Source organism: Procambarus clarkii, chromosome 13 (genome assembly GCF_040958095.1).
Source record: "Procambarus clarkii isolate CNS0578487 chromosome 13, FALCON_Pclarkii_2.0, whole genome shotgun sequence".
NCBI classification, from domain to species: Eukaryota; Metazoa; Arthropoda; class Malacostraca; order Decapoda; family Cambaridae; genus Procambarus; species Procambarus clarkii.
Window position 1 is genome coordinate 22,857,507 of NC_091162.1, and position 23,347 is coordinate 22,880,853.

The 23,347-nt window shown below is 40.0% G+C and overlaps 1 protein-coding gene across 5 annotated transcripts in view; it reads left to right on the forward strand.

Moving 5' to 3' along the window:
- Positions 1–21,946, forward strand: part of anchor (integral membrane protein GPR155 homolog anchor) — a 152,115-nt gene extending 130,169 nt beyond the window's left edge. For all 5 annotated transcript variants that reach the window (XM_045740773.2, XM_045740776.2, XM_045740775.2 and 2 more), the window contains 6 exons: positions 5,003–5,152; positions 12,524–12,623; positions 14,797–15,010; positions 15,601–15,761; positions 16,734–16,874; positions 18,190–21,946. In XM_045740773.2, the coding sequence (XP_045596729.2) occupies positions 5,003–5,152; positions 12,524–12,623; positions 14,797–15,010; positions 15,601–15,761; positions 16,734–16,874; positions 18,190–18,403 (980 nt within the window). In that variant the 3' untranslated portion in view covers positions 18,404–21,946. The remainder of the gene's footprint in view (positions 1–5,002; positions 5,153–12,523; positions 12,624–14,796; positions 15,011–15,600; positions 15,762–16,733; positions 16,875–18,189) is intronic.
- The last annotated feature ends 1,401 nt before the right edge of the window (positions 21,947–23,347 follow it).

Below are 23,347 nucleotides of genomic sequence, written 5' to 3' on the forward strand. Positions count from 1 at the left end.
AAGAAACAAGCAAATGAGCATGATGTCACATGTTGCCGCGCCGCTGTCTGCACAGCTCTCCCCTCCCCGGGAGGTGGAAGGTGGAATCCCAGACCCACCATGCCAGCTATTCACCCATGTACACATGTACACATACACACATACTCATCTTGAGGTTATCTTGAGATGATTTCGGGGCTTAAGTGTCCCCGCGGCCCAGTCCTCGACCAGGCCTCCACCCCCAGGAAGCAGCCCGTGACAGCTGACTAACACCCAGGTACCTATTTTACTGCTAGGTAACAGGGGCATAGGGTGAAAGAAACTCTGCCCATTGTTTCTCGCCGGCGCCCGGGATCGAACCCGGGAACACAGGATCACAAGCCCAGCATGCTGTCCGTTCGGCCGACCGGCTCCCATAAGTTCTAAGGCTGATGCTAGAGGCGGAGGTCGTGTGCTCTGGCTCAAATGGTCTTTCAGCACTGTGCTTCGAGTGTGTTGACTGTCTTCCAAGGGTGTGAGAGCCAGGCCAGTTGTTGTTCTACAGTACTTGGGCTGCATGCGCCTAGGGTTACCTTCCCTAGGTGCCCTGTAAGTACTGCCCTTGGGGCTTGGGGTTACTTTCCACACGTTCCTTGGGGCCTGCCTCTGCTAGGCTGTTTAACTACTCTGTTTTTTGGCTGCCCTTTGGGTGCTTGGGTGTTTTGTCTCCCTTGTTTACCTTAGGGTAAGAGGCAGCTTACACTTGTACGGGGCGTAGGATGCTGTGCAGCTTGTTTTCACCATTCACAGCGGCCGGCTCTGTTCCTTCGGGTACGTTGTCCTCTTGCGGGGTTTTGTTTTTATTTTTGTTTTTGCCTTGTAGAGGGGGGAGGGTATGCTTTGCTTGCCCCTTTGTGCTTGATCTGAGCACAGTTCTTCTGGTGGTGCCCCCTGCTAGGTCCCTGTGAGTGTACATGTCCCTGGGGTTCAGCTTTAGACAGTTTGAGCTTGCCTCCAGCGCGACCCGGATTATGCCTCACTTATGGATCCGTTTTCGTTCAGGTTTGGGTCTTCGTTCCCTTTCTGGGTCCATTACGAGGTTCTGGAGTCATCCTGGCTGGTGGATTGTCCTGTGTTTGCCTTGGAGGCTTGGCATTCCTTCTGTCGTACCCGTTCGCTTGAGTGGCGTGAGGCTTCGACAGTGGTTCAGGTTTTCCTTGGGGGCGATCTTGAGCACCTCAATGAGTGTTTGTTTGCCCCGGCCCTTTCCTTGGATGTTGGCATTCTGCAGCTCCATGTGCAGGTTCCCTCGCTTTCGGCGAAGCAGGTTGCTGAGGACTTGCACGCCCGTGGCCTGTTGGTTTCAGCCTTGCATTTCTTTTCTCTCCTAGAGCTGTCTTCGGACTGGCTTGCAGAAGATGTGGGGACGCTTGGAGCCGTTCCTGGGTCCTGTGCCATGGGCTTGGCGGCTCGCTCGTCGGCTGCCTTGTTGAAGCTTTTTGCGCCGATCTTGCGGGAGGCTGCTTCCCTGTTTTATGCTTCCTGGCTCGCATGTTGGCAGGCGGTGCTTGCCTCCTCTCTGGAATCTGCCTGGGCCCTGGCTCTTAGGATGTCGTTGCCTTTTTGTCCTCTGCTTTTTGAGGATTCAGCCATGGTGCAGTATATACGGGCTGCTTTAGCTACTTGTCGTCCTATGTCTGACTTGTTTTTTCTCCGGGGGTCCCGGGGGGAGAGGGGGGGTCATGGCAGGGCTCAGGGTTCCACTCGTTGTGGTAGGCCACTGGTGCCAGGTTTGGGTCCAGCCCCGCCTTCGGTCCCGCCTTCATCTGGTCTGTGCGGAGTTCGCTCTGTGCGGGGTTCTGGGTCTCATAAGGGGCGCCGGTGGTTCGCAGTTTGCCCCATTGACGGGGCGATGGGGGGGGGGGAGGCTGGCGCTGTTCGCTCACGCCTGGTCCCACGATTTGTGGGAGTTTCGGGTCGTTTCTTTCGGCCTGCAGTGGTGTTGGGTGACCCCACCTCCTTCGGGGGGTTCGGGGCTGGCAGGGCAGGCCTCTTCCCCTGCACTCTGTCGGGTCATCTTGGAATGGGTGCGCTTGGGCGTAGTCAAAACGACATCGTCCTTCAGATGGGGTTTCCCGTCTGTTCCCAGTACCGAAACAGGACTGTGCAGACCTGGGGTTCATTCTGGACTTGTCCCGTCTGAACCCCTGGGTTCATTGTCCCTCCTTTCGGATGACTACGCTATCCCAAGTTCGGCTTTTTTTGGCGCCGGGCTCTTGGATGGTGTCCCTGGACCTTTGGGACACTTATTGGCACGTCCTGATCCACCCGGGGTTCAGGGACAGGCTCAGTTCTGTCGTGGGGCATCAAGGTTACCGCTTTCGTTGTCTCCCGACCTGGCACCTCGCGTGTTCATGCGCCTTACCCTTGTCGTTGTGGCCCGTCTGCATCTGTTAGGTGTTCGGGTGTTGGCCTACCTCGACGACTGGCTGGTTTGAGCTCCCAGCCGGTCCTCTTGTCTGCTAGCCAGAGATTTGGTTCTTTCCAAGCTCGCCGGGTTCGGGTTCTTGGTGAATTGGAGGAAGTCTTATTTGGTTCCCTCCCAGATTCGGACCTGGCTGGGTCTTGTGTGGGACTCTCGGACCACTTCCTTGTCTCTTCCTCCGTAGTCTCTCCTGCGGCTGCAGTCCTGCATGCTCCTGTTTCTGGGGGGCTCACGGGTCACCCAGCGGTTGTTCGAGGGTTTGTGCGGGAGCTTGAACTTCGCAATAATGGTCTACCCGCTCGGTGTCCGAACCCAGAGGTTTTTCTGTGGCTCTGCCTGTTTCAGCCGATCGGACCAGTGTGTCACGTGGCTGGTTCGATCTTCTCCTCGAGTTTTCACGTATGGTGTTTTTGACTCAGGTTTATCATCATCTCTATGGTGATCAGGTGGCTTCCTTGGTAGTGTCCCACCTGCAGACTTCTATGCGACAGTATGACGTTTCCTGGCGGTCCTTCCGTTTCTTTCTGCACCTTCGTTGTTACGTTTCGCTGTCTGTTAGGGGTTGTCTTGTCCTTTCTCTCTTGGTTGTTCCAGGACTGTCATCATATGCCTAACACTGTTGCCTCGTATCATGCGGCGCTGGTGGCACCACTTCAGCTTGCTTTTGGTATTGACATTACATCTGCGCCATTTCACAAGCTGTCTCGTGCGTTGTTTTGCCTCCGGCCTGGTTATGTGCCGCCTGAGCCGTCCTGGTCATTGGACAACGTGCTCTCTTTTCTTTCTTCTTCTCTGTTTGTTGTGGCCCCTTCGGTTCATGATTGCTTCTCGAAGGCCCTTTTTCTGTTGGCGTTGGCCTCTGGGGGTCAGGTTGGCGTTGGCCTCTAGGGGTCAGGTTGGCGTTGGCCTCTGGGGGTCAGGTTGGCGAGCTTCATGCTCTCCTCCAGCGCAGGGGTTTCTGCTCTTTCGGTCGTGGCGATCGGTTTGTCCGTCTGCAGCCGTCTCCTTCTTTTCTGGCGAAGAATGAGACTGCTGCTTTCCGGATTGGTCCTTGGGTTGTTGATGCTTGGTTGGTCAGGCCGGGAGTGCTTCATGTTTTGTGTCTGGTTGTGGCCCTTTGCTGTTATTTGCGCGCCACAACTTCTGTGTCCGGGGACGCGCTTTGTATTGATCCGGTTTCCCTTCTTCCCTGTTCGCGGGTGCGGGTCTCCCAGGTCGTCCGCAGGATTGTTAGGGCTAGCCAGCCTGCGGTCTATCCCCGGGCTCATGACGTTCGCAAGTTCGCTGCTCTTGCTGCCGTGTTTGGCAATATGTCCTGGGCTGACATTCAGGCTCGAGGATTTTGGCAGTCCAACAGGGTCCTGGCTGCTCGGTATCTCGTGAACGTTTCTGGGCCTAGTCGGGCCTGTGTCGCTTTAGGTCGGCAGTTGCAGCCTGTTGTCTAGACTTGGAGTTGAGGAGTGAGCAGCGACCGCCTCCTGGGTATGTCCCTATCTTTTTCCTCTGTGGGTAGTTAGCTCCGGGAAGCCGAAGGGGCTCCCCCCCCCCCCCAGAAAACCAGCGTTGAATATAATGAAACTCCATTTTCTGGATGAGACCTGGAGGCTCCCCGGCATCCCTCCCTCCCCCTGGTCGGCGGTTTTTCATGTGTTTTGTCATCCAGCCTCAGAACTGACGGGTGGATAGCCGGCGTGAGGGGTCTGGAGCTCCCTTTTTCCCCTCCCGGGGAGGGGGGGGAGCTGCGCAGACCGCGGCACAGCGACATGTAACGTCATGCTCGTTTGTTCGTTTTATTTTGGGGAGTTCTCTCTTCTTGTTTGGCTTTTGTTAGCAAATGTTACCAGAATAGGGGATTTGTTTTGGGATGCTTACCTTTTTGAGTGCCTGACCCAGTCAATGGCAGACATAGAATGCTTCCAACCACACGGGGGTTTCTATAGGCCATTGCTTCCCATGCCTCTCAGAGTGGGCCTGGTTCTGGCTCGCAGGCCCCGGTAGGCCCACAGAACTCCATAAACATGACTGATGCCAAAGTCTGACATTAGCCTATCAGCCTGGATAAGCTCCGGGGAGCCTCCGGGTCTCGCCCAGAAAATGGCGTTTCATTACATTTAACACTGGTTTTTTCCTCCTCTCCCATCAAGTTAATCCGGTTTATTGAAGTTAACTTGATAATTAGGACCCTTCCTGATCTGAATAATAAATGATTATGGTTGTAGGCTCTCTTGATTCCAGTTGGAAAGATGTAGTCATGTATAATGTTATTGTATTAAATATTCAATATGTATGAAATGCAAACCAGTTCCAAAAATAATGCAGGAATGTATTGCAACTAAAATTATACAGGAATCGGTTCAATTCTAAAACTACTACAGGTACTGATTGTTCCAATAGGTGGATTGCATTAATGTTGCATATAGTATTGTGCTATAATTTTAAAGATATTATTTATTGCTTGTTATCTTTTAATTAAATAATCTGATGCATAGTATTAATGATCACTTCGTCATTCTCCTCAGTGTTTACAGTCTTGTATATATTTTATATTTTTCTTGACAGCTACCATAGTGTGCTTGATTTTCCACCAGCGACATGAACGACGCTATGCACAGTACGAGTCATTACTCAACTTGGATGACTCTGACGACCCCAGGTCTCGTACTCCAAGAGGGTCTCCACGCACGTCCACAGTAGATGCTCCAAAATTAAGTAAGTTTATGTGCTACAGACTGATCAACTCGTTACAATGCTCTTTTAGTTTCTTGTGTGTCCATCTATAAAATTTTGATAACAGTTAGTTATATGATGACATGTCATATGTCGACTGGGAGCCGGTCAGCCAAGATGACAGCACGCTGGATTTGTGATCCTGTGGTCCCGGGTTCGATCCCAGGCGCTGGCGAGAGACAATGGGCAGAGTTTCTTTCACCCTATGCCCCCGTTACCTAGCAGTAAAATAGGTACCTGGGTGTTAGTCAGCTGTCACGGGCTGCTTCCTGGGAGTGGAGGCCTGGTCGAGGACCGGGCCGCGGGGACACTAAAGCCCCGAAATCATCTCAAGATAACCTCAAGATAGCCTCATGATGAGCTTAAAAATTATTTTGTGTATTTATGAAGAGCAACCTACTTAGCAGAATTGGTCAATTGGCCCCTTAGGTAAATTGCAGTGTGTCTGTAGACCAGGATCATTAAGAGGATGAATCACAGTGTGGCTGAAGATATGATGACCAAAAAGTGAAGAGATGAGCTCATCCTTGACCATTATCAACACAATTTGAAAATGGTCCAGGACAGACCGAAACGACATCGTTTCTTCACTTTCTGATGTGTGATTTGGTCATCAGGATAATGAACACTCAGGCAGGACAATATTATAGCATTAATGCTGTAGGCAGTTTCCAAACATCCTAGCAAGGTTCATTACCTGTAATGTGTTATGGTCACTGGATATCAATCCAGAGTGTAGTGATTGACAAAATGGTGAACACCAGGAGAGGTACTCCACTATAGTGCATTTTCCTGCTTGGTAATCCACTAAAACCAGCACCAGGTGGCAGCATTATGTGCTCCATAGGTTAACATATTTAAGACTAATGTGGAAGAAAATATATGGGTAAACTTGCCTGGGATAGAGAGTGGGGCTGAAGCAGTAGAAGAGTGCAGATAAATACCACTTGGAAGAAAAACCAGAGATGAGAGCACCTGTAGTGCATTCATCCATCAACCAGATGCTCAGTGTGATAGATAGACTACAATGCCACACAAATGTTTGTCATTTTTAGACAGTGGGACTTGACCAAGGCTGTTGATCCACCTGAAACCCCTCTCCTAAATCTTGGGTCATGAAATGCCACCAAAGGTGGCCTTTGCCCTTCAAGTGCAGTTATTGATCAAAGGTTGAAAAAATGAAACGCATCCAAAAATATATTTTCTTATAGAATTATTCATTTGTATGCGAAATGTAAGGAAAACTTGAAAAAAATATAATTGTAAATTTTTACTGGTTGGTCGAGCTGTGAAAGGTTGTGTGGTTGAGATTTGTGGAGGTGTGTCTGGACACCTGGTAATGCCTTTGGTGATACAGTGGTCTGGAAGGTGCGACTCCGCTCTTCACCATGGATTTTTTTTTTTTTTCTTCTTTTATCACTTGTTTTCATGTACTGTGTTTTACTGTAATATGAATGTTGAATAACTTGAGTTATGAGCACATAATTCACAAAAACTAAGGTAAGGATTGGGATTGAGTACATTACTGTCTAATAAGGATATATTTTTAGGCCTACAATGTACACTATGTACAATATTTCTGTTCTATTTTATATTTAAGTATGTTTTCAACAAGTGTATGCTTCATTACAAATAATATATACATCAACCCATCCTCCTGTTTACATAGTACCTATTGTGACGGTCGTCAGTAGTCACGAATTCATACATCCTTAGCTTTTAGCTAGTAGTATACTGACTAGTAAGGAATTCTTTTAAAATAAATGAAGCTATAAAACAAACCCACACATTCTCAATATATTGACCTTGAATGTCTATACAATCAGTAGTCTGTATAATGAGAGTAATTCAGGTAAATATGTTTAAATACACCTATATGAGGCTCCTCCTATTTATTTATATATATATATATATATATATATATATATATATATATATATATATATATATATATATATATATATATATATATATATATATATATATATATATATATATATATATATATATTTTTTTAAAAAAGAAGAAAACAATAGAGTACCACCTCTAGCTGGAAGAAGGGGGACCCATAGCCTCGGAGGAAACCACGCATAACGCATTAGAGGGAATGTTTAGATCCCCTCCAATGCAGTTTCTGTGTGCTTTTCTCCTACCACCCCGTTCCTTTTTTATTTTTTGTGCTTTATTATGCACAGTGATTAGAAGAATAAGAAGTGATTGTAGAAGTTCAATACCCATTGTTTCGTGTTCTGTCTTGTGTTGATGAAATTAATACCCTATTAATGCCACCTCTTGTTCTGTCTTGTGTTGATGAAATTAATACCCTATTAATGCCACCTCACCCCATCCACCTCACTCAAATGTAGATATAAACGAAATCGGAGATGCGTAAGTTCTATTCAGTTGTGTATTTGTAAACTAAAGTCTTTGAAAATGTAATAAGTTTTACGAAACGCGCTCGTGTCGCGTCAGACTAGAAATAAAAATGAATTTTGGAGAATTGATTTTTGATTTACCTCCAACAGTGAAAAGAAATGTACGAAAGATTGAGAAAATTCGTGTTAGAATTATTAATCTTACTTTTTCGGTCATATTTAATAATATATGTCTACAGGAAAGACAGCTACCAAAATATACTAATATATATATACTGTATATATATATATATATATATATATATATATATATATATATATATATATATATATATATATATATATATATATATATATATATATATATATAATATACTGTATATATATTAGTATATTTTGGTAGCAGTCTTTCCTGTAGACATATATTATTAAATATGACCGAAAAAGTAAGATTAATAATTCTAACACGAATTTTCTCAATCTTTCGTACATTACGCTTCACTGTTGGAGGTAAATCAAAAATCAATTCTCCAAAATTCATTTTTATTTCTAGTCTGACGCGACACGGGCACGTTTCGTAAAACTTATTACATTTTCAAAGACTTTAGTTCACAAATACACAACTGAATAGAACTTACGTATCTCTGATTTTATATCTACATTTGAGTGAGGTGGGAGGGGTGATGTGGCATTAACACAAGACAGAACAAGAGGGGATATTAATAGGGTATTAAAAGTATCAACACAAGACAGAACACAAACAATGGGTATTGAATAGAAGTGTTTGTAGAAAGCCTATTGGTCCATATTTCTTGATGCTTCTATATTGGAGCGGAGTCTTGAGGTGGGTAGAATATAGTTGTGCAATAATTGGCTGTTGATTGCTGGTGTTGACTTCTTGATGTGTAGTGCCTCGCAAACGTCAAGCCGCCTGCTATCGCTGTATCTATCGATGATTTCTGTGTTGTTTACTAGGATTTCTCTGGCGATGGTTTGGTTGTGGGAAGAGATTATATGTTCCTTAATGGAGCCCTGTTGCTTATGCATCGTTAAACGCCTAGAAAGAGATGTTGTTGTCTTGCCTATATACTGGGTTTTTTGGAGCTTACAGTCCCCAAGTGGGCATTTGAAGGCATAGACGACGTTAGTCTCTTTTAAAGCGTTCTGTTTTGTGTCTGGAGAGTTTCTCATGAGTAGGCTGGCCGTTTCTCTGGTTTTATAGTAAATCGTCAGTTGTATCCTCTGTTTTTTGTCTGTAGGGATAACGTTTCTATTAACAATATCTTTCAGGACCCTTTCCTCCGTTTTATGAGCTGTGGAAAAGAAGTTCCTGTAAAATAGTCTAATAGGGGGTATAGGTGTTGTGTTAGTTGTCTCTTCAGAGGTTGCATGGCTTTTCACTTTCCTTCTTATGATGTCTTCGATGAAACCATTGGAGAAGCCGTTATTGACTAGGACCTGCCTTACCCTACAGAGTTCTTCGTCGACTTGCTTCCATTCTGAGCTGTGGCTGAGAGCACGGTCGACATATGCGTTAACAACACTCCTCTTGTACCTGTCAGGGCAGTTGCTGTTGGCATTTAGGCACATTCCTATGTTTGTCGAACATAGGAATGTGCCAAACCAAACCTCTGGTTTGGTTTGGCGAACCAAACCATCGCCAGAGAAATCCTAGTAAACAACACAGAAATCATCTATAGATACAGCGATAGCAGGCGGCTTGACGTTTGCGAGGCACTACACATCAAGAAGTCAACACCAGCAATCAACAGCCAATTATTGCACAACTATATTCTACCCACCTCAAGACTCCGCTCCAATATAGAAGCATCAAGAAATATGGACCAATAGGCTTTCTACAAACACTTCTATTCAATACCCATTGTTTGTGTTCTGTCTTGTGTTGACACTTTTAATACCCTATTAATATCCCCTCTTGTTCTGTCTTGTGTTAATGCCACATCACCCCTCCCACCTCACTCAAATGTAGATATAAAATCAGAGATACGTAAGTTCTATTCAGTTGTGTATTTGTGAACTAAAGTCTTTGAAAATGTAATAAGTTTTACGAAACGCGCCCGTGTCGCGTCAGACTAGAAATAAAAATGAATTTTGGAGAATTGATTTTTGATTTACCTCCAACAGTGAAGCGTAATGTACGAAAGATTGAGAAAATTCGTGTTAGAATTATTAATCTTACTTTTTCGGTCATATTTAATAATATATATATATATATATATATATATATATATATATATATATATATATATATATATATATATATATATGTATGTATGTATGTATGTATATATATAAATGATGTTCATATGATTTTCTCAACTTTATCATTTGAACATAATAATAATCATGGCACTACTGAAGGCTTATTGGCTCACATGAGGCAGGTCCTATATATATATATATATATATATATATATATATATATATATATATATATATATATATATATATATATATATATATATATATATATATATATAATGTCGTACCTAGTAGCCAGAACGCACTTCTCGGCCTACTATGCAAGGCCCGATTTGCCTAATAAGCCAAGTTTTCCTGAAATAATATATTTTCTCTAATTTTTTTCTTATGAAATGATAAAGCTACCCATTTCATTATGTATGAGGTCAATTTTTTTTTATTGAGTTAAAATTAACGTAGATATATGACCGAACCTAACCAACCCTACCTAACCTAACCTAACCTATCTTTATAGGTTAGGTTAGGTTAGGTAACCAAAAAAGGTAGGTTTGGTTAGGATAGGTAGGTTAGGTAGTCGAAAAACAACTAATTCATGAAAACTTGGCTTATTAGGCAAATCGGGCCTTGCATAGTAGGCTGAGAAGTGCGTTCTGGCTACTAGGTACGACATATATATATATATATATATATATATATATATATATATATATATATATATATATATATATATATGTCGTACCTAGTAGCCAGAACTCACTTCTCAGCCTACTATGCAAGGCCCGATTTGCCTAATAAGCCTAGTTTTCATGAATTAATGTTTTTTCGACTACCTAACCTACCTAATCCTAACCTAACCTAACGTTTTTCGGCTACCTAACCTAACCTAACCTATAAAGATAGGTTAGGAGTAGGTTAGGTAGGGTTGGTTAGGTTCGGTCATATATCTACGTTAATTTTAACTCCAATTAAAAAAAATTGACCTCATACATAATGAAATGGGTAGCTTTATCACTTCATAAGAAAAAAATTAGAGAAAATATAATAATTCAGTAAAACTTGGCTTATTAGGCAAATCGGGCCTCGCATAGTAGGCTGAGAAGTGAGTTCTGGCTACTAGGTACGACATATATATATATATATATATAGTATATATATATATATATATATATATATATATATATATATATATATATATATATATATATATATATATATATATATATATATATATATATATATATATATATATATATATATATATATATATATATATATATAGGACCTGCCTCATGTGAGCCAATAGGCCTTCAGTAGTGCCATGATTATTATTATGTTCAAATGATAAAGTTGAGAAAATCATATGAACATCATTTATATACATATCCTGTAATGATGGAACTTTACACAATTACGATTACCACATTTACACATTAACATTTGTGACGACAGCTATATAAACATAGTGAGGTTACCATGAAATGATAGCACAAGTTTGTGTCAAGGTAAACTTCATTACATCCATATAAAGCTAATATATTCATGTTGGTATCATACATGTTATATTAGCTAATATATTCATATTAGCATCATACGTGACAATAATAATTTAAATCAAGATATGATAAGTTCATTACACCATGCCTCAACATGTGGCAGTAACCGTGCTCTGAAGTTAAAGTACTGTATGGTAGTGACTATAAAAGTTGTACACCCGAGGATACTCAGAGGGCTAACTAAGCTTGGTACGCTTATACAGCAGCTGTGAAATGCAAACCTTTGTGCATAGAACTATAGATCTAGGGGCTCAGGAGGAGACACATTAGAGAGAATTTGACGAGTAGCCAATGCGTATTGATGTAAAGAAATGAGAGGAAACGATGCACCCCAGAATGCACAAAGCTTTAAACACAATAGGCCCCACTAGTAAAGGCTTGGTTTGTTCTTGGCAAGGAAACTAAGGTTTGGATGAAGACTAGCTACAAGATGAACCAGTTCACAAACCCTGTGACAAATAGAAGCCAGAAGACTATAATTTGAAGTGCTTCTTGGCTTCTTGTCATCCCGGGTCTATAGTCACTGACAGCCTGTCAGTAAAGTCTGTCCTCTCAAGTTCAGGATGCAGGCCTCGGGGAGCTACCAAGGTTGTATTCAGAAGTAGAGCATTTCATTTCTCTTTCCCCCTCCCCCATGGAGCTGATGCTTGAGTAGTAAAAAAAACTGTTAAATCTGTCACCAGTGTCACTCAATAATGCAAGACGGCTCTTAAACAAATCTTGTAACATTTTTTTTGTCTTCATCACTTGGTCATGAATAAGAAACCTTTTACAATTTACTAAGTGGTATTCCATATAACAAAAAAGCCAGAATATTTTAGTGTGTGTGTGTGTGTGTGTGTGTGTGTGTGTGTGTGTGTGTGTGTGTGTGTGTGTGTGTGTGTGTGTGTATGTACCAGGATGATGAACACTAGAGCCGGCCAACATTGTAGCAATGATGCTGCCTAACTACTCTGCATTAAAGATTTATCCATGACCTATGAATGGTATATCATTTTGTTCTTAAACTGATGTTAGTTTATTAATTAATTATCTATTGATCAGATCGTTTTATCATTGTTTACATATAATGATGGATATTTTGGGCTGCTCATCATATGTATATATATATATACATATATATATATATAATTTTTCTTGATGGAGGTGTATAGTACAGTATTACAAGAATATATGATCAACATCCTTAAATTTTATTGCAGATATCAATGGCGTCACAAGCAGCACTTCCACTGATGTCGAGGACAGGACACGAGATCCAGAGACTGGTGTCGATGACAACATTTCATCTGATAGCGATAGGTTGGTACTAAAATGTAGAGTTGCTATGGTGAACACATGTAGATACAGTAAAGTACTTATGTATAACATGTGTGTGTATATAGTGTAATAACAGCAAAAGAAATATGTTGGGAGGAGTCATTTTGGTGAGGGACGGAGTCAGGCTGTCGTCTGGTAGCTGCTGTGTCACTTGTCAAGCAGTTTTTTGTGGCCACTATGTCGTTTGGACACCATGCCAGCTTAGTTGTTTAGTTATGTTGAACAAAATATGTAGATACTTATATATAACGTGTGTGTCTATAGTGTAATAAAAGCACAAATTGTGGTGCTTTTGTGATAAAAGCGCAGTATTGTGGGAGGAAGAATGTTGGCGTGTAAGGTGTTGGAGGGAGGGAGGTAGCCTCTGCTGGCTGAGTGTGGCAGCCCACTCTTGTTGTTTACACTCACCATACCAACTTTGTGGTTTGCTATGGTGAACAAAACATGCAGATACTTATATATAATGTGTGTATATAGTGTAGTAACAGCAAAACTATTTGTTTATTGTTTTAAGAACATAATAATTGAATCACTAATATATACATCATACTTTTGAGCATAGCGATGGTTCACACTTTTTATTATATATATATATATCACACTACACACTATTGAATAATATTATTGAAAAAAAAAAAAAAAAGAGAAAAATCAATTGGAGACATTGAAATAATTAGAAATATCTTTGTGGTAATCTCCTCTGCCTGCACTGTCAGGCACAGACAGTGCAGGTGGAGGAGACCAGCGCGGGACGCGTACTCTCTTAGCGCCTCAATTTTGCCAGACTTCCTCGCCGTATTGCCACCAAAATGTCACCTATGATTTGTTTATTGTTTTACCATTATCTGGAAACACATTTTAACAATCTTAGAAGAAAACAAAACATTACTTTTTTCTTGTGCCTGGCAGTCTTGCAGGCTATAATCACAAGTGCTGGCCAGAAGTTAATGTTGATAAAACTCTCTTAACGTACCAGTTGTACCGCTGCTTTTCAACTGGGATATTTTGCTCTTCCTGCCATGCCTCCTGGTCTCATGTCGAGTTATTTTTGTGTGCAGATTTGGAACCAATCCGTCAAATATTTTTAAGTGTAAATTATGTATGTATGTTTCTCGCCTGTACTTTAAAAATACAGATTTAAACATTTTGTCTGGTCCCAATAATTCAGATGTTTTATTGAGTGGATTTAGACAGTATCATATTTTTGCATGTTCTCCAGGTCAGCAGATTCTCTAGCTTTAGTTAGAGAAACTATTAGGGTTTCTAGGTTATTAATGTACAACAATATTTGACTTTAGAGAGCACCAGTGTCTTAAAAAAGTACCATCATTGGCATGTCATCTCTTGTTTGAAAGGTTCTTGTTATTCACCCTCTCATTTTTCTTGTAGTTGACACATTGTGTTCTTAAGAGTAAAGGCCTTCCAACATGATTACTCCCAAATCCTTTATGTTGCTTTTTTGTTCTATACTTTGATTCAACTGCATTTTATGTGTGGTTTCCATTTTGTTATTTAAGTTTTTGCCATAGTGCAGGAGCTGGAACTTCATTAAGCATCATGTTACTTTCTGTGGCCCATTGAAAGACTTGATTTACATAAGCTTGAAGGTTTGATGTGTGTGTATATATTGTCTGCGCTCATGAAACTCCTAGTATTGTTTGCAAAGGATGATACAGTACTATAGTTTGTGTCCTTGACTATGTTCTTGTCTATGGAAATGTTAGTGTTGAGAGAGGTAATGAGCACGTCAGATATAAATGGGTAGGAGGCAAGGCATAATGAGCTAGATCTCACTACCCGATAGTCACTGATAGGTAAGCACTCTTTTTTAAGGAGTCCTTAATCCAAGCATCTTATCCACCTAAATTCTTCATTTTCCCTTAAATACTGCAAATTCCATTTTCCTTGTGGTTCATTTTTCTTGCATTTCTGCCCCACCTTGCATCACAGGATCTAAGGTATGTTCATCTCGTCCACTGAGCTCCATTACTGCACCCCATCAAGCATTTTCTGCAACATCTTCATCCAGTTTGTGTAACACAATGCCCCTTAAGATTTTTATCCAAACATTCTTTGTTTACACCCCACGTCATTCAGATTAATTATACAGTCCAGCTAAAACTAAACGGTACTAAATGTGAGGGTTTTATTTCAGCTTATTTAGTCCACACGATGAACTCGGTAGAGGCAACCGATTCCGTCCTGAATCGCGCAGTAGAGATGATTACTCTGATGGTGACCAACGAAACTTGTTGGTATCACAGCTCACGGAGCCAGAAGAGACCACCATTGTCAGAGATCGAGATGATGAGTTCCAGATGATGAGACATGTTGTTCTACTGCTTTTCCTCTGTGGATCTATGATTGTGGTAAGGCATCACACTAGATGTATGTTAATGTAAAATAGTAGCCACCAAGTCTGGTTCTCCAATTGGCAGCAATCTGTGAAGAAGTTCAAAGCCTCAGGGAAATGTTAATGTTAAGTGAACATACAGTACTATGAAAAGCACCTTTTTCTTGTCCTGAAATTCCTCCTGTATATCTTCCTGTCTTCTCCTCCATATCCTACTTCCTTCTACTTTTTGTCATAATCATGATCATTCTTTTTCTTATTCTTGTACTGATCAAATAAATTTAGAAAAGGCTAGTTAGTATATGATGATTTTCAAAGAGTTTGACTCGTTTTCCTTAGTCTGTGTGATTTCCTATTTTCTGTATGTGAATTGTGTCAAACATTTAAATGGGAATGATCATGCTCTTTTTTAACTTTGGTCTAAATAGAAAAGTAATTATTGTCAGTAGAATTCACTGGGTCAATATAAAATAGAAATTTTGCTTCACATTTTCTTCATCCATAGTCTCAATTCAAAATGCATTGTAATCATCTCTTAAAAGATATGTGATACTTGCATTACATGATAATAGTAAATTATATGTTTAACATGTTGTTCTTACTCAGGGATTTGCCTTGTGCATGTGGACGTTGGTGACGGAGGAGGTGAATGGCGTGTACGTTGAACTGGTGTTCCTCGACATTGTTCTTAACTTTGGCCAAGGGTTCTTCACTGCTGCAATCTTTGGCTTGGACACAAAGCTCATCATGATGCCACTATTAAAATGGTGAGTATAACATGCACTAGACGAATGGGAGAAGGTGTAGGGGGGAAAGGGATGTCCCCTTCCCCTTGTTCTTCAAGCATATTCATGCATGTTCTTCAGATATATTGTCTGAGGAATACTCTTCAATATGCTAGTAGTTTTACTTCATGGTAACCAAATTGAAATAGCTGTAATTAGTTTAGTTTGCCATATAGTTAAGAGGTATTGTCCCAGGTAACTTTTTCCTTAGGGGTAAGGCCATATAACATAAGTGCAACAAAAGATTATTAATTCTTTGACATGAATATGAGTTTAATAGAACAGTTAGTAAATGCCTGAGCAGTATGTGGATGCATTCAAGGCAGAAGTTTATACAAACTATAAATCTAATACCAAAAAAAAACCTATAAATCTTTATACAAACCAACAATCTAGTTTATACACATAGTATGCTAAAGGAATATGCACATACAAGCACATGTAAATTAGAAAAGAAAAATAATGTAATTACCAATATCCCAAGGAATGACACCAGACTCGCTGGTGTCATTCAATGAATAATGCAAATTCAGGAGCAGATTCACTGCATCTTTCAGCATTGAAATTCACCCCTTTTGCTTAACATACAGTTTTTACAATTTAACAGAAGTTAAAATGTAGGTATCTGTTACCTGGGTAAGCATGTTACTAAACTGTTGGGACATGACAGAGCTGTCAGTATGACTGAGAATCAGCTGGTGATTACTGCTGGCTCTACCAAGCAACAAAAATCTTCCTTCATAGTTGTTTGAATAACAAAGCTTTTTGGAAATTTTTGGGCCACTTTTTTTTAAGATGCTTCATAACATCACTGAACAATCTTGACCTCTTGATACTTACTTTGTCGATGGAAAAAGTATATTTCTTTTAATATATTACAACTGTATGCAACACGAGATGAAGATACATCTTAATTTTCTAACACAGTTGAACTGTAATGATTTTTTCTTCCAGGTGGCGAAAAATGTGTCATGGTGCAGCAGCACTTAAGCTTCCTGCGTGGGATGATCTTGATCCCAAGACTCGGCAAACATGCGAGCAGTTTACGAACTACCACATGGACAAGTGTATGAGGGACATTGTCAGGGATAGAAGGTGAGTGAAGGAGGCTGAGAAGAAGTAAACAAAGATCTAATCCAAGGTGATATTTGGACTTGGACAATTAAGCATCAAGTGTTTCAGTATTCTGCAACTAGTTATGGACATGACCAGCATGATAGTTGATAACTTACGTCTTGTGTTAGCAATGTTTCATTAGTTACAGCATCCTTCAGTTATAATACCCCTATATTGATTACGGAATAGTTAATCATACCATCATGCTAAAGTAAATATGGCATTACTATATTGGTAATATAAAGTGTTAACATAGCTATTCTGTGCATTCTATGCAAAATGTTGGAAAAAATTATAAAAAGATTTGTAGAACATTTGAAGAGAATAAAGTTTTATAACAAAATTACAACATGGCTTCAGAGACGAAAAAATCATGCCTAACACTGTTGATTGAAATCTGACCGGGTCATAAAAATAAAACTAGAAGGGTAAGTAGGCTGTGGGAAAGCGTTCCCACAGCCTACAGGATGCAGTCCCTCACAAGTGACTAATACATAGGATGGAGAGAGAAACAGGGATAACAGGCAAGATACTGGACTGGATACAGAAATGGACAGGAAACAAAGGATCATAGAGCATTGTTTCCCAGCTCTCTCTCTCTTTCTCCCCTCTTTTCCAACACTATTCTCACCTGTGGACCCCCACAACCAAACACAAGGAGCTAGCAAAATTGACAGTAGCCATTGTTGTGACAAATGCATACGTTCATGTCGCAAGCCTTTCAATGTTGTTCCTGTTAAACTTCATGTAAATGATGACATACAGTTCAACACTCATAAATGGTTCTTATTTTGTTAAAGTACAATACAATATTGTATACAGATAAATCTACTAAAATATTTTATTGTTGTAAATAATCTTAGTGTAGTGATAGTAGCCTCCTGTGAGTTCTGGGTGAGAAGGGCAGTTAGGAATCCTTATTAAACTGTCATCCTTGCCTTTGATACTTTCACATTCTTCCATAGTAGGTACTGCCCACTGCAACAGTCTTTGCTGATAGGGCATAAAGATCATGCATGTCACACAAACGAACTAATGCATTTAAAAATTTGGGATGGATAAATTGGAGAATTTTGTTATCAGCCTTAGCTTGCCAGGTCCACAGTTACATTCGTTATGAATCGGTTTCACACATGGTGAGCAACATAACAAATGATGGTTACAGATATTAATTGTTCTTTTCAACTGTAAATATAGTAAATTTTTATGTTGTGAATCATGTTACCTTGAAAGTAATTTTTCTTCAGCATTTTAAAGACTATTTTATAGTTAACAATTGTTCTTTTTGTATCAGATGGAGATTAAAGAATCTGGCGGCTGTGTTTGGAGGAAAGGAGCTTGTTGACTGGCTGCTAATGGTGGGACTCGCACACGACCGAACTGATGCTGTGAAGTATGGCCGGCAGCTGCTCCAGGGCGGCATTATCCGTCACATTGACAACCTCCATCACTTTCACGATCAAGCACTCTTTTACACATTCAGGTTTAATGAAGGTGCTATACATTGATGGCACCAAGTGTTACACACACCTGCCAACACAATTTTATTGAAAGGGCAAAAATAAGACATATACATATAACATTGTAGAACACTGTATGGTTTGTGTTATATATATATATTTTTTTTTAAGGAACCATCACCATAGATGAGACGTGTAATACACATTATTTTTAATAATTTATTTTACTAGGGCATTTAAAAAATGTAACCAAAAAGAGTCGGGTTTGGTCATACATATAAATCTATTTTTATGAAATTAAATTATGGAATTTCTAATTGGTAATATAGGTAGAGAAAATCAGTCTTGAATTATATATTAATATGATCGTATGTTGTAGTTAAAACTGACCCTTTCACTCTGTGGAATGTACAGTACCCGGTATTTGTAAATATTCTTTACCACTCTGGACAATAGTAGAATGTTTATGTACAGAACAAGTTTTTGTTGCATCTTCAGCAACACTTGAATATCTAGCAAGATGTAGACAGGTTCTCTGGGCAGCCATTAAAAGTGGGATGTGTCCTAAGGCAAGTACAACAATAGATTCAAATACATTTTCCAACTGGGAAATACACTCTAGGACATTCAGATAGTGATTTAGATGCAGATTTAATCTCTTGGATTAGAATGTATTTTACTTCAGTTTGTGCACAAATCATTGACTATAGAGAGGGAGTCGGTTTCTTTAATGCAAATGCAACCAGTGAGAGTATCAGTTTGAAGATGATGTAGATTATAATGGTTCTTTCGTGGTACTGTATTTAGTCGAATCAGTATTTGGTAAAACCAAAGTTCACATTTTTAATGTCTGGATCTATTCCACCCATGGGAGCTGTATACTAAAGGCCACACAGTGAGAGGGTTAGCTTTTAGTAAGATTCTTTATGCATGCATCCTTGAATGTGGGAAACGGGGCATATAGAATGTGATAATGCATGGTAGAAATGACAATTGGTGTATTTATACATTTCCACAGAAGTCTTGTGAACTAAACAGTGTCAGCATGATTAGGCGTTGAAAAAGTTGTTCCATAAGTATTTGTTAAGCGTTTTTTTTTTAATGAGCAGTCTTGCAACCTATGAAAATGACAGGATTATAATTTTTCCCATTTAAATTTTGTTTGTTTTTTAATTCTGGTTTTAGTTTAGGCAGTTACAGAAAGGATATATTCCACATTAATAACACCTAACTTAAGATGTCACAGTCTTCAGCTTGCTTTGAAAATACTGTTACCTTACCTTGAGGTTACCTTGAGGTGCTTCCGGGGCTTAACGTCCCCGTGGCCCGGTCGTCGACCAGGCCTCCTGGTTGCCGGACTGATCAACCAGGCTGTTGGACGCGGCTGCTCGCAGCCTGACGTATGAGTCACAGCCTGGTTGATCAGGTATCCTTTGGAGGTGCTTATCCAGTTCTCTCTTGAACACTGTGAGGGGTCGGCCAGTTATGCCCCTTATGTGTAGTTATACTGAGAATCCAGAAATTTATAATGGCTAGAGATTCTTTCCAAACACATTAGCAGCATGGGATGGGATGTCTTGGCTACAGCTGAGCATGTTATGCAGTGTTGAGTAGAGCAAGTTGGTACTTGAACAGTGTGCTGCAAGTGTAGTTTTTAATACTACTTTTAGGATCTTGAGATATATTGCAGAAAATTACTTGCTTGTTTAAGCTTCTGATGAAATAAACATGAAATTATCCATATTCTAAGCTGCTTTTACAAATTTGTCATGTCCAAATAACACTACAGGATTGTCACAACTGTTGCCCAGTGTACTGCACTATAGTAATCATAAATTATACAATAGTAATAAACTATATGCATGGCTAAAAGAAGCCTTGTGGTATTGGTTTTTGGTGTACAGGTATTCTGATCCAACTTCAACCCAGCTATAAATGCTTTCTCATTGCCTCAGTGTATCATAGGGGCATTACTGTTGAGTATGCACGCACGTCAAGGTTACATTGTTGCTCAACTTGTTTGGATAAACCAGAACTGCCTTGTGTCCCTAGGACTGCCTGGGAGTGTGTGGAGAGATGTTTGGTGTGCCATAAGTAATCTGTTGTAGCAAGATAATTCCTTGCTGCACACTTAATAATCTTTACAGACTTCCATTTTAAAAGAATAACATGATATTCGTATGTTACACACTCGGACCTTGACAAAGCACTCGGAAGAGTGCGAAAGACGGTGTAAATTCCTTGCACAAATACACAAGTGTGGGTTTTATCCTGTAACACAAGTACTCCATGCAACCAATTACTAACCACAAGAAAGGTGATTGTTAAAGAAAATATGTAAAGAACAAATCTGTAAATTGTTTGCTCATGTAATTAATGTATGCCATTGGGTCAGAACCTTTTCAGTATTACCAGTAGTATTTACTTGCATAATTTATGCAGCATGGATCCCACGATTATTAATTAGTTTCCAATAGACGAGCTTGATTAAATCACAAATATGTGCATAAGTAATAGACATTTAGAAGGAATTGCAAGCATTGTTAGGAATTCAGTAACCTGTGCATTGTGGTCAGTAGACCTTAATTACAAAAACCTAAAAATGAAATATGAAGTGATAACATGGAATGAAATATCTTTGAAAGAGGTATGTACCGAGGGGCAGATCAATTATGGTGCTAAGGTTGGGTTGAAAGATTAATGTATATTCTCTTCAGTAGGTAAAACCCAAATAGAGGCTGTAGTTTAAATACATTTAAAGGTGCAAAGATTAGGTTGTGAAATAAAAGGTTTGCAAAAGCTGCCATAATGTATTGTGACAGGTAGTTAAGTCATATATATTTAGTGATCAATAGGAAACCAAAGTTTTACTGTATTTTTTAATAAACAGCTGTAGATGTATTAATCTATTGCAGTATAGTAACTTGTTCTTTGTTGGTTGCATGTTTAAGTAAATGCTAATTTGTGTAAAGAAGGAAAATGTCTACATTATGAGTGAATGTGATGAAACCTGCTGATATTTATTACTCTAAAATACAAAATAAAATCTGATTAACAATGAAATAAGTATTTAAAATGTGCAGATGAGTCGGTAACGTGGCTGAAGATGTCATGTCCAAAACTCTCATCAGAAACGCCGTTTGTCTGTCCTGGACCGTTATCACATCACGAACGCTACTTGATAATGGTCCACGACACACTGAAACTACACTGTTTTATCAATTTTTTCATGTGTGGTTTGGATATCATACTTCAAATGTGTACAAGCTAGTGAAAATGTGTTTTTTTTTTTTTTTAATACACAAATGTCTTCATACTCAAAATACAGTTTAGAGCTTACAGTACATAGATATTGAGAAACATTTATGAAATAAGATGAATGGGTGCATACATACAGGAATGTAAGATAGCAGGTGTGCATTTGAGAATGGGCATATGTGTAAACATATTATTTATATATTTAGTGTTATAAACATGTGGATCATGTTACACACCTAGTCACTAGTGTGCGATATTGCCGAATGTTACAATGTAGTCCTTGTGAAAATGTATTGCAAGTAATTTATTATTCAATAAAGTCTGCTAAAATCACTACACAAGTTTCTGTACGATTCCTTGCCATGAATGCAGCAAATGGCTGTGTGAAAAATAACAATTTTAATACTCCATATAACTTCTGCTAATTACATAATACATTAATGTACTGGTAATAGTCAAAAGAAGGCCCAAGCTGGGAAGACTTATGTAACACCATCAGTGTCATTGGACATTCAGAAGTGGCTAAATATCACTAAAGATGCCAATACAAGAAGAAAAGCACACTAGGCAAGCAATATTGAGGGTATTTAATTCACCCAGGATTCTAGAGAACGCCAAATGGCCACGAGGAACATTAGAGAAAGCAAGACATAATTGTCCTGAAAATTGGAACATTCCACAAGGTGTCAGTGGAATAATGTAGTTCGGACAATAAGGAGCAGGGCAGTGTTCCATCAAGTGCCCACAAGTGTGTATGACACTTATATACTGACCAAAGCCATTTCCAACCCATCTATTAAAGGTGGTAGGAAGAAAGCCATGGGGATAGGTTACCTTTAAGAGCATAGTTTGTTACCTGTAATACCAAATCAACAGTCACAGATTGAGGAATAAATGACTGGGTCAGAAGTCTGATTAAGGAATGCCTTTTTGAAGGGGAAGGAACAGCACAAGTTCATTTAAAATAGTACCAATATGGCTGGGAGCCCAGCAAACTAACTCTTAAATTTTCTAAGAGATAAGAAACAGCCAATATTGGACTTCAACCACCATTGGATACCAGAGCCATGAAGGCGCTGCGAGTGTCAACCACAATGACAAAGGAATACAGACGTTGGAAAAGCAGTCAACAAAGAGCATACATAACTGCATGAAAGTTTGCCATGTAGATGATAGTCTCTGAGGTAGGGTGCAAATATAGGTTTGTCAGGAAAGACAACAGAGTAGCTAACACTTAGCAGAATTTGACCCATCTTTGGATAGGGCAATGTCGCTGGGGTGCAAAGAAACATGTACAATGAACTGGCATTTCATAACATTAGAAGGGGTACAATAGTTTACAATGTGGGTCAAGGCCTTGCTAAACTTAGCAAATGGGACCCTCCATGGGGTCAAGGATAGAATGACAAGATTGGAAATGTGAATCGAGAGAGAATCTAGCAAGTGGGACATCCTTACAGGAAAGGGAAGGAAACAGAGCCCATCTGAGGGGTAATGGTTAAGCACACAAGCAAGAGTCAGGATGATGTAGGGAACACGTAAGGTAGCAAAGGCCGTAACAATCCTGCAGAGACAGGTTACTAGTTTAAACAAACTCCAAGTAGGGAATGAATTAAATTTACCCGAGGGCCACTAACACTAGTGGCCTCGACGAGGACAGGAAGCCGTCCGCTTGTCAAAGGTCCCCCTATTTGCCCTTGATGATCTTTTCCAGTGGGATTTTACAATTTAAAA